Below are 12,053 nucleotides of genomic sequence, written 5' to 3'. Positions count from 1 at the left end.
AGCATCAGGAAGGACTTATGGTATTGCTACAAGCAGCTCTTACAGGAAAAGAAATGAATTGGGAAATACACTTCAAATAATGGAAGAATGAATTATTTCACCATTTTAGCCATATCCCAGGAGGGTGAGTAGAGGGAAGAAAATGCATTTAACACTCTAAAATATTAAAATAACAGGAACCACATCAACTTCACCCCTCTAGACTTCAACCACACTGACTGGTTTAGGTAAATTCCCGGCAGATCCAAGTGACAAACTCCATCAGAGAATATTTCTAAGCATGTCAAGGGAATTTCTCTATACTAATGATATTATGAACTGGATCAGCTAATTTGGAGCTCTTTGGATTTAGGTCTGCTTTCTGGCAGAGTAGCAGAATATTTTTGAAATATGAACTCCCCCTGCAGTATAGAGTCTGATCCTGTTTTTATGGATGGTTTTCATGGAAAATCACTTTCTTGAAGCTGTATTTCAAATATATTTTTTAATGAGAGATGTTATTCCCTTGAACTTCTGGAATGGGTTTTAAGTATTCACAGCAGTAACTAAAAGGCAATGAGATGAAGGGGACTGTACTTGATTTCTGTGATTTACTGGTTACATATACAGAACAAAGCAAAGCAGCGCACTTGCAAAATGTTTAAATACAGCATACAAATAGCCTCCTAGATTTTATTTGTGTTCTCACTGAAAATTTTAATGGCAATTTTGCAGACATCAAAATACAAGCTACACTGAAAAGAAATTACAAACAATTCTGTAGCATCCTTTGTGTTTTGACATAGCAGTGAAGGCATTTGTGTAGTTCTAGCTAACTAAAAATAAAGATGCAATTACAAAATACCTGTTTGTGTAGGTGATAGATCTTGAACCCTCAATGAAGTTGTAGTGCTCAAGTGGAGCCAAATGGAAGTGGGGTCATATGACCCAACCTGTCAATATCTGCACTATCTGACTTGAGTGGAAAACATGAAGACAAACAGGTTGCCCAGGGAGGTGGTAGAGTCTCCACCTCTGAAGTTTTTCAAGAGTGTAGATGTCACCTTGACTGTCATGGTTTAGTGGTATGGTGGTGATGGGTTGATGGCTGAACTAGATGATCCTAGCGGTCTTTCCAACCATGATGATCCTATAATTCTAAGCCAGATGGCTCTTGCTTACTTCTACAAGCCATTTCTTGAACTGTATAGCAAAAAAATAGACAGTCTCAGGAAGTGCATTTTAATAGAGAAAGTTTTGATCCACAGCTGAATTTCACCAGTGGAAATGCCTCACCTTTTAAAGGAAAAAATCAGGTCTTTGTGTTTCTGCTGCTTGTTGCCACTGTGGCTGTGCTACTCATAGGAAGCGTCTCAAGGAACTGGCCCCAGAAGTTAGGAAAGGACCTCAACTCTGTGCCTAATTATTGGAGAGAAAGCCAGCCAGTCCTGAAACAGAGCTGGGGAGACTGTTCAGAAACAGTGAGCGTCTGGGTTAGGAAGGGTCTGGTCTTTGAGGACAGAGCTGCTCAGAGCAGCTGGATGGCTGCCCGCTCTTGAACTGGAGCATGGGACAGTTTATAAACTTTAAGCAAATTTTCCAACCTTATGGGATTTTCCTTATGGTCTGTTCTCAGTGGAGCAGCATTATTATTGTAAATAGATGCTCTTTTTGTCCCATCTCCCAAGGGAGAAAAATTAATGTTATGTTTGAAAATGTATGTTTTTCCCACTCAGTACTGAAGCAGTTCCTTTCCATAAGGTCTGCAGAAACTGAGCATTAGCAGATACTGTTAATATCATTACTTCAAAGTTCTATCTAAATGTTTTTTCCAGGGAGCCTTTAATAAAAGACGTGGCCTCTGTCCCCTCAGAATTGCGGGGTTGGAAACTCATTCTTGTGAGTCATCTTGGGCATCCTCCTGCAATGTGACAGGGCATTTCTGTCCAGCCCCTCTGCTCTTAACTCTTTCAGATGCCTGACTGCTGGCTCCTGTCTCATCATGGAGATTGCTGTTTCCATCATAGACTTGTACACTGTCTCAGACCAGGAGCAAGGATGCAGCACTGCGGTGCTCTTACCCACTCCTGCTCCTAAACCACCCTTGTCCTGATTGTGCCTCCTGTGCCACTCTGTATGGGAATATTTTTACAGCTGCCTCCCTCTCTCCTTTGGGAGTTTTCTTTTTTTTTCCCCTCTATTTTTTCCCTAGTGCTTCTCCTGAGAGTGAATGAGTTTTCCAGGCTTCTCTTCCCTTGAGACTGGTCGGCACTTTAAATATTTGTGGAGTCATTTCTGTGCCACTAACTGAGCTAGAAAGGCAACCCTGGGGCAATTGCACTGCTGAGTTTTTGGTGCACTGGACTCAGTAAGTTTGAGGAATGATGCCAACTGCAATGTGGTCCCTCATGGGTGTGTGCTAGGTACCACTCAGTGCCACATCTGCTGCAGGGTGAAAATGGCCCTGTCTCAACCAGTACCTTTCCAAGCCATCTTTGCCTACTCATATGATGACTCTCTTTGACCTCAGTGAAATCTGTTAGGAGGAGATTATTGCTCATGGTTGCAAACTTAGGAGTATGTATGCTACAGAGCAAGTATTCAGGAAAAGCCATCACTTCATAATGAGATCTGCATCCATCTCAGCCAAAGATGATAGCAACCACACAGCTGGGCAGTATTATCAGATCCTCCTTCATGCGATGCTCACCTGGCTGTCTCTCTGAGACTCTAGAGACATGATGGATGGTGCTTGGAATTGCAGTGAAGTGCAATGATTCACTCTGTTTTGGGAGAGGTTTCCAGTCCACCTGGGTACATGGGAAATCCATTGGCTGATTAACAGTACTTGATCATTTTAACATATGTAGAACTTGCACATAAAGTTCAGACCCTGTATTCAACCAAGGCTGCTGGTAGCATGGCTTGTCTTGGACACAAGGCATCTGAGTGTGGATAACAAATAACTCTTTGCACTAAATAGGGTAAAATCACTTTTTAAAAAATAAAAATATTTATTTTAATAAAAAGATTTTTTTAAATAAAAGATTTTAATTATTAGAAATTATTTTAAAGCCTATTTTTCCCAGAACTTATTTTGGAGAAAAAGGAGAAGTGAATGCCTTTTCAAAGATACAGTCTGAAGCTCATCCTCATCTCAGTGGTTCTTCGACGAATTGTGAAGTCACAATTTATAAATCTTTAATTCCTCAGTATCTTATTCAATGGAAGAGCCATATGTTGGGATATAAGATTATGATGTCTGTCCAGAGGCTGGTGAGTTATCACTCTAAAAAACAGACTATAAATATACTAACTTGGATTTTTTCATTGCAAAGATAAATAATAATTTGACAGGAGATGTCATTGTTGTTTAATGGCTTTGTCTAAGCAGAACAATTGAAGGAAATATGTTTGCTCTTCCTCATCCCTTGCCATTTCCATGATGTCATTGGGCTTGGCCATAGCGACTGGAAAGTTAGAACAGAGGAAAGGCACTACATGCAGAGCAAAATGTACACAACGATGTATGGTAGCAACAACGAGCATTGCTGGCACTGAGATCTGTCTCAATGTTTATGAAGAGAAGAGAAAATAAGATGGAAACTAAAGGCATTTTGAGTTGGATTAATCAGTAGGTAAACCATTTTAACTGACTCATTTAGTAAAAGACTGCCACGTCCTGCAGAAATGAAGAGGTTTGTACTTGTCTAGGAATTTTGATTGTATAGACATTCTTACTACTTTTTGGTGGGTTTTTTTTTCCTCCCTTCATGTGGAATATGTGCTGTTGAAAAGCATGTGCTTGGCTGTCCATGGGTGCCTGGTATGGCACCACCTTTACATGGTTTTGACCCCCTGGGAACACAGTTAACCACATGTACTGAGTAAACTATTGCCTTCAACATAGTGGCAGTGATGTTTAGTTCAAGCTGTAGAGATCTCCTTCAAGAGCCAGTGGTCATAGTTTCAGTTTTGTTTTCCTCAGCTGATGTCACCTCCTGCAACATTACGCCCATGGGAAGGCTGTCTTGGAGTGGTGATGAAGAGGGTTACATTTTCATCGCTTCTACTGTTAACCCTTTTTCTGCTCCAGCCACCTCAGAACACACAAAGGTCTTATTCTGACTACTAAGAGAGGCTCACTTGTCAGCTCACTTTTATTACCACTTGCAGAAGTCTTATTTTTCAATTATGGTAACACTTTCCTTACATCAGGTTCAACCTCTCCTTTTGCAAACCTTATTAATATTCTCCTCCAATAACTTTCATATATTGATAAATTCCTGGGGTTAATCACATTCCATACATTTCTTTTTATGTCATCTGACTTTCTTATCTTTCCAGTGCATTTCCAGTTGTGGCTGCCTCCTAGAAATGCCATCATTCTACACCTGGACCATCAGGATGCATTCAAAGGGTCTAACTTACTCACTACTTAGTGTTCTTCATGCTTCCTATTGCCCTTGAAACACCACAGATCTAATATGAAATATTAGCTGAATGGGGAAGATGAAATTTGAGCTGTATTTCCATTGTAGTTTGCTTATTCTCTATGTCTAGCTTTTGGGCTGTAAACATTATGCATAATGCAGTGTTGTCTCCTGCCATGCTTGACCCATGAGGATATGCACTGACTGCTCATAAAAGGTAAGGAAACGAGCTCTTTGTATAGGGTTGTAGCAGCTTCTAGGCTTTGAGTTGAGTCCTGGGTGATAAACAGAATGCACACTGGTATGGGAGGGATTGGCACACAGCGTTTTGGTGTCTCTGTAGCATCAAGCTTTTGTCAGTGTGAAATCAAAATGGTAATAGCAGCAGTAAAAGGGGAAGCTGAATGACAGCCAGAGACAAAGGTAAGAAGCAGCTCAGTTGCTGCGTGTTCCTCCCGTGCTGTGTTTCAGTAGTCTTGGGGGACAATTTGAACTTTGTCACTGCTGCAGAAACAACCTACCCTCAGTAAATAGGACCACAAACACACCTCTGTGTCTATGGGCTTCAAGTGGACTGTGCAGGTACAGGACAGTACAGGGATGTGTGTAAGGAAGAGGATTGTAAGTGTTAGTTATCTTGGCTCTTCACACCTTTCAGAAAGAAAAGGCCTTAAGATGGGTTGATAGTTGGACTAGATGATCTTAAAAGTCTTTTTCAACCTCAGTGATTCTATGATTTCCAACCTCACTGACTTTATGTATGATTCTATGCTTGAGTGTGTATATGGTGCCTGCTTCGTTTGGGTGTGGGATGACCATGATGATTCAGGTAAAAAGCACTTCTTCAGTGCACAAAGACTATCTAGACTTCCTGGCTGTGAAAAACATGATGATTATTGAACATCCTCTAGCTTATGTGACACAGGACATGGAATTAAACCTTCTGTGGAAAGGTTAAGAATTAGTGGTTCTGTAAAACTTATCTTCCCAAAAAGGCAGCCACAAAAATCTTTGAATTGCACTCGTGGCTTTCTGTTGAGTTGAACCTTGAATGAGTTATTGAGACCTTTGGTTTATTCTGGATAACAGAGGAGATTGGCTGAAAAATCTTTTCAGCTGCTGTGAGGCAAAATGAACAAATCTGTTCTGTGGCTGTGAGTCGAGAGACCTAAATCTTAAAAGAGTCAGTGCTTTCCTGTCTCAAGGTTAACGTTCAAATCTGTTTGATCAAAACTGGATGAACATTAAAAGGAGAAAAAACACTGCAAACATCCCTGGAAATAAACATCACAGCTCTCTCTCGGTGCTATTTATAGCTCTTTCAGTTTAATGACCCCAAGCAACACATGAAACATCTAATGTGCTACCAAAGCTGTTTATAGGAGACAACTGTCTCAAGAACGTGGTAGTGTGAAGACTCCCACAGCAGCACTGTGCAGAAATTGCAAAGCTCCTGGGATAGCATCTTCTTATCTAATTATCCTGTCTAATAAAGTTTTGACAGAGGAAAATAGAAATATTTAGGTCATTGCTGACACACCACGCCAAACAAACTGGTTGAAATCAGTCTGCCCATGCAAAGCATCAGTAATCAGTGAAAAATGACTGGCATATCAAGTGTGGACTGATGTGCTGTTGTTCCTGCAGTTGGAGGAATTTCATAGAACCATTAAGGCTGGAAAAGAGTACTAAGATAGTCTAGTCCGATCCAATCCATCCCCACCATACCATGCCCACTGACCACATCCCTCAGTGCCACATCTCCATGGTTCTTGAGCACCTCCAGCAATGGTGACTCGACCACCTCTCTGAGAAGCCTTTGCCAGTACCTCACCACTCCTTGTGGGAATAAGTTTGTCCTAATATCTGACCTGGGGTGCTCAGGCTCCTGTGTGATTTCTGTCCTGTCTCAGTGGGTGGTTCCTCTCTCATGGAGATGAAGTTGCTCAGTGAGTGCTCCAGACCACTTCACTGCTCAGTCAACCACACTGGCTTGGATCATCACTAAAGAACAAAGCATCTGCCTCCTAATGGTGATTAATAATTGTTTTCTTCTATATTGCTTTTAATTTACAGAGCTTCTGTCACGGCTGAACTATTCTGTATGTTATTCATTAGCTGATCATATGCCACTGCTAATGTTTTTCAAATGGATTCACTATTTATAAATGTTAGCCAGTTTGTGCCAACACATGAGGGGAAGGAGGGACATATTTATGCCATATACATTAAGTCTTCAGTCCAGATGTTTGCAGTTCTCCCTTGGACAGGCTGACCTCTCTTTCATTTACCAAAGTTACAGCATCAGTTACTAAAGCTATTTGTATGGCATTCACTTGTGTACAGTCCCTAAAACCAACTGGTCTGAGACTTACCACCCTCTTAGACAACCATCTAGTGAATCCGTTCATGTTTGGCTGTGCAGTGGGTCGAGTTAGCCATATGAATTAGTACTGCTCCCCAGTTGATGCAGAGTTTTCACGTAGGAAAAAATAAATGAACATTTGAGTATAAATTTTGGGGTGAATAAATTTCATGCTAAAAATTACTGGCTCTTTTATAGTTCAGAAATGTCAGACAAGATGTTCAGCAGCTGCCTAGCTTAAAAAAACAAGATACATCTCCCTTCTGCCTTTCACAGAGCAGCCCCATTAATTTTCATACTATTAAACCAGCTTGGCTAGAAGTTGAATTGACTTTTTCTTTTTGTTGGTACAACCTCAGCCCTAATTAAGCATTTATAACTTCACATAGTCAGACACAATACAAGTCAGCCTTGCTGAGAGACCTTTGCTCACGGAAAATCAACGTTTGATGTTGGAAAGACAGAATGGAAGCACCATATTAAAGCATGTCCTCACTATCCAAACAGACCCTATTGTTACAGCTATGGCCAGTAATATCCTGTTTGTCACTGGGATCACACTTTGGTTCTCCTGCCCTACAAATAGCTACTTTCTTTGTGGCTAAATCCTTTCAGTGTGGGACTTGGGTTTTCACCAAAGGTAAGAAAACCCATTCAGGGCTCTGGCCTCCAGCTAAACTTCTTCAGAATGTCTTGAGAAGTAAACAGACTCGTAAACTTCCCTACGTTCAACAGAAGTGCCCAGTTTTGTATCCAAATAACGATTTTGCCTTCCCCATCTGTCTGGCATTACCTCAGACTCTGCTCTGTATCCATCACATCCCAGCCCTGGCAACAGGCCTCGAACAAATTCATTTTTGTGGACTGTGGGTGAAACCTGTGGCCGAATTTTATTAGTGGGGAGCTAATAACTGGTTTGGACTTCTATACAGAGCAGCTGCACTCACAGCAAAACACCAGCAGCCTCTCATCCCAGGCATCACCGTGTCCAAGCCATGTGCATCCTCAAAGACACCCTGTTGTTACACTTATCTGTACCATGAAAACCTACCCCAGGCCTAAAGCTATAAGGATGCAATGGAACTTGGCAAATAGATGCAGCTGGTGCTGCGGGGCCATGAACGGTTAACGCCTTGGCCACGACCACAGTGCATCTGGAGCTCTTCCCAATTCTGGGCTGGATAGCATCGCTGTCTCCCCCCAGCTGCCAGAGTTGCGGCAGTGAGAAAATGCTCTGAGATCACAATTGGAATCCTCAATTTTTAATGCTTCCCCCCACCATCATTTTTCTTTTCTTTTCTTTTCTTTTCTTTTCTTTTCTTTTCTTTTCTTTTCTTTTCTTTTCTTTTCTTTTTTCTTTTCTTTTCTCCATTAGAAAGAAGGAAATTGGTAAATGCCCTGGGACTCACAACCAGGCTGTGACCTGGAGAGGCAAATGGAAGCACTTGTTGCTGGTAATAACGGGCTGGGTGAAAAAACTTCACTGGGAAGCACAGCTCTGCAGAAACCTGCAGCAGTTAATTGCTTTTGAGCAGTTTCAGCACAGGCCATCTGAAATAAATAGTTTCAGCTGTAACAAATGGTTTCAGCTCATTTGAGAAAGGTGAAATGGTTGGGTTTTGATAGGGGCAGATAAAGCTGTGTGGTAGGGTAAATTTAAAGGGGATTTTCCAGCATCTCGGCTATTCTCCAGGATATGTCAATGTCCAGAACCTTTCTGTGAACCATGGTGATATCAGTACATCCCTATTACCTCTGTGCCACCTCTCCTTGTGGGCTGCCAAATGCTTTGCAGTAGAAAGGTCCATAGCTACAAAGGATTCCACCAACTGTGAGCTCAGGTAATTTTGCCCTAGGTGAGTACTTCCCTCTCTCAGTGCCTACAGCATATTAAGGTATTTTAACAGATTATATTACATTATATGCCATACAATGGCTTTTATACAATCATTAAGGTTGGAAAGATAGCTAAGGTTATTTACCCCAGCCATCAATCCATGCCTGCAACTGCATGTTATATTAGAGGATTTGTGTGTGTGTTTTATTTTTAAGGCACTCTGCTCTGGAAGTCATTTCCACTGCTCAGTTTTTTGTACTGCTTTGTAGTGAAATGAGTCTATTAGATAATGGAATTTCTCAAAATATGTAAAATTCCACTTTTGATCACTGCACGTTTTGGCCATTGGCTCTGGACAGGGTTTGCCTCAGAATAGCATGTTAATATACAGAGCTATTTTTTCCTCTTATCTTTCTGAACTTTGCTATCAAGAACTTTTTTTAGCTTGTGTTTATGTGCTATCACAGCTTAGAAGGCAAATAAGAGCAGCTGGGGATCTTTTAGAGGTCTAAATCTTCAAAGCCTGAAAATGTAGCTTGATTTAAAAGCCGAATGCTTTTACCTGTTACCCAAAGGAAAGGAGAATTATGCAGTGACAATCTCCATCTGCCTGTCCTTTCCTCAGCAACTTCTGTGCCCATTGGCAATTCCTACCATTTCTGACAGAGAAGAGACAAAATCAAGGTATGTTCTGGCAAGTTACCTAATAGGGACATGGCTGGTGCCCCCACCCAGGCTGGCATCAACACCTGGATGCACACACAGCTCCCATGCTCATACCAAAGCCACCCAACTTACATGTCATTGGCTGGGACCAGCTGTCATATGGGTTTCTCCATATGTAGAGGTATTTACAGGTCTTGGCAGACTGCAGAGGGTGCTGGGAGTGGTGTGCTGCTGTATGGCAAAGCTTTAGGGGACAAACAGATCTCTGTTTATCATGGGAAAGTATGTGGGTGTTATCACAATGTGGGACATAAATCTATGCAGTCTTGCCTACGGCTTTTCCCTCGTGGAAGTGCTCATTTACACCGTGAAGTGTTCTTCCCTATATCACCTCTGGGTAAAGACTTTTTCTAGAATGTTTCTGTCTGGGGGGAGTAATAGAGAAAAGAGAGCATTGCTCGCATTAGAAGTGACACTGCCCACTCTTGTGGAGAAAAAGGTCTTCACATTTCCACAGATCAGATCCTGCAATTGCACAGCTTTCTTGTTTGGCCAGTTCATCTGCTAAACCTGACACGGAGCCAGAATGAAAACAGAGAATTTCCCATTACAGAACACCAAATCTATGATAAGCCACGCCATGAAAATTCAGTTTTTAAGGAGGTGGAGAGAGAATGAAGGAAACTCCAGCAGCTGCTGCACAAAAAGCTATGAGTTTCACAGTGCTAAAATCCGTTCTTGGAAGGGATCTTAAAAACAACAACTATAAGCCAAAGGAGCAGGGAGATAAGAAAAACAGCAGGATCTGGGATAGGGAAATTTAAGCAGTAGTTTGAGCAATGGTTTTAGGCTGTCACACCATCTGGGTGGTAACTGGACACAGTTGGGTAAAGTAATTGCTAAGGATAGAGGCCTGTGAATGTGGTACTTCATCTGTTGGTCTGTTTTGCACAGTGATGCAGTGGACGTCATCTATGATCTTTGTTAGATCTGTATTTTCTTTCTTTCTTTTTTTCTTTTTTTTTTAAATTAAATGAAAAATTCCTTCCCTATAAAGCATTCAAACCAATCACCCCTTCTGCTTCCCCCACCTCCAAGTCATAGCATTAAATTCTATTTACAGACAGAGCAACAAATGGCTCTGAAAGGAGAATTACATTTTGACAGCACTCAGAGATGTGCTGCTGTTCTTAGAGATCACTCCCTAAATAGGCTATAAATATTGTAATTTTTACCCTTTTTGCTTCATGGCAGGTGGTGTATATGTAGAACCTTGGGGCACAGTTTAGTGGGCAATATTGGTAGTTAAGTGCACGGTTGGAATAGATGAGCTTAGAGGTCTTTTCCAACCTTAATGCTTCTATGATTTTAATGCATACACACGTAAATACAATTGTCACCACTTTCAGCCTTCAAAGTTCAGAACTTCAGGAGTTTTATAAAAAATACAACAACAACAAACAAAGCAGCTGAGTATAATCTGACTGGCTGAATTCTGTTTGTTTTCCTGAAAATCCAGTGTGTTTCTAAACATTGCTTATTTACTAAAAATCAGAAGCAAGCAAGTTCTCTGAGTAAATCCCACATTGCCCCAAGTGTATGAGCTGCCATCTAAGCCCTCTGGCCACCATCCAGGTCTGAATCACACTCCTTCATGAGCAGTAACCCATGCATTGCCTTCAAACCATCCTCTCCAATCCTTGATCCTCTTTCACCTCCCACCTGGCTCTCGATTAAATATTTTTAAAGCCCATCCTTACCTGCATAGTGATCAAACACGGTGGGCACGTACTCCTCGGGGAAGGCATCATTGGCGTAGCTCATCAGCAAACAGGTTTTCCCGACGGCCCCGTCCCCAACCACCACGCATTTTAACATCTTCTTGGTGCTGTTGCTGCTCCCATCCGTGCAGTTGTCACCTTCTGCCTTGCAGCTCATCCTTGCGTCTGCTGCCGCTGCTCCTGCTGCTCCCGGGGCTTCCAAGTGCACATGAAGGAGAAATGAAGTGCGATTGTATGGACTTTTCCTGAGTTTGGAGTAGTTGGGGAAGGGGAGGGGGGGGGGGGGGGGGGGGGGGGAGAGAACTCAAGCTCAGGAAATCATACTAATGTTTCCAGGCTGTCACAGCTGCTTCTAACAATTACCAGAGCAGTCCAGAGAATCATTGAGGTGAATAGATTAAATTCATGGAGAGGAGTATCGTGAAAAAGCAATCTGTCCTTCCTTGTCCATCCGAGTCAGGAAATCCTCATCCTGCCCCACAGTTCTCCGTACTTATTGCAACTTAAAAAGTATCAGCAGCCTGCGGCTTGGATTCGTGTCTGCCTTCCTCCCGCCTGGCCGCAGGAATCGGGGATTCCTGTTAAATCCACTCCATTTTCCGTCTCATTTCTAACATGGAGGAGAGCCTGGAGGTTTTTAATGGAGTTTTTCCTTTCTTTCTCCAGCTTGCTGTGTGTCAGGAAATCATGGGTTTCCTGCTGAATTCCATATTAGGATCAGTGGGCTTGTGAAGGGCTGCAAACAATGGGAGCTCTGTGTGTATTTGTACTTTGGAGGAACTCTGCCAGGACGTGGAGAAAGAATAACACTAGAGGTCTCTCTGCAGACCGAAGTTTTTAGGCTTCCTGCTCCATCCCGTGCCCGGGCTGCACTCAGGGCTGCCGCCACTGATTTGGATGGGGAGGATTTCAGAGAGACTTTGGGACTATGGGGGGCATGGCAATGCTGGGAGCCATGTGCTACCCCAGCAGTGTCCTGGGCATGATCCCCA

At 42.3% G+C, this 12,053-nt stretch overlaps 1 protein-coding gene across 2 annotated transcripts in view; it reads right to left on the bottom strand.

Moving 5' to 3' along the window:
• Nucleotides 1–11,762, bottom strand: part of RHOJ (ras homolog family member J) — a 51,717-nt gene extending 39,955 nt beyond the window's left edge. Inside the window, exons 1-2 of one of the 2 annotated variants that reach the window (XM_072338179.1) lie at nucleotides 11,425–11,748; nucleotides 11,041–11,256 (exon numbers count right to left, since the gene is read on the bottom strand). In XM_072338179.1, the coding sequence (XP_072194280.1) occupies nucleotides 11,041–11,218 (178 nt within the window). In that variant the 5' untranslated portion in view covers nucleotides 11,219–11,256; nucleotides 11,425–11,748. Of the gene's footprint in view, nucleotides 1–11,040 lie in introns of both variants that reach the window. The other variant, XM_072338178.1, reaches the window with a different exon arrangement.
• Nucleotides 11,763–12,053: the final 291 nt, after the last annotated feature.

Source organism: Excalfactoria chinensis, chromosome 5 (assembly GCF_039878825.1).
Source record: "Excalfactoria chinensis isolate bCotChi1 chromosome 5, bCotChi1.hap2, whole genome shotgun sequence".
In the NCBI taxonomy this organism is placed as follows: Eukaryota; Metazoa; Chordata; class Aves; order Galliformes; family Phasianidae; genus Excalfactoria; species Excalfactoria chinensis.
This window is presented reverse-complemented; position numbering and strand designations above follow the sequence as displayed.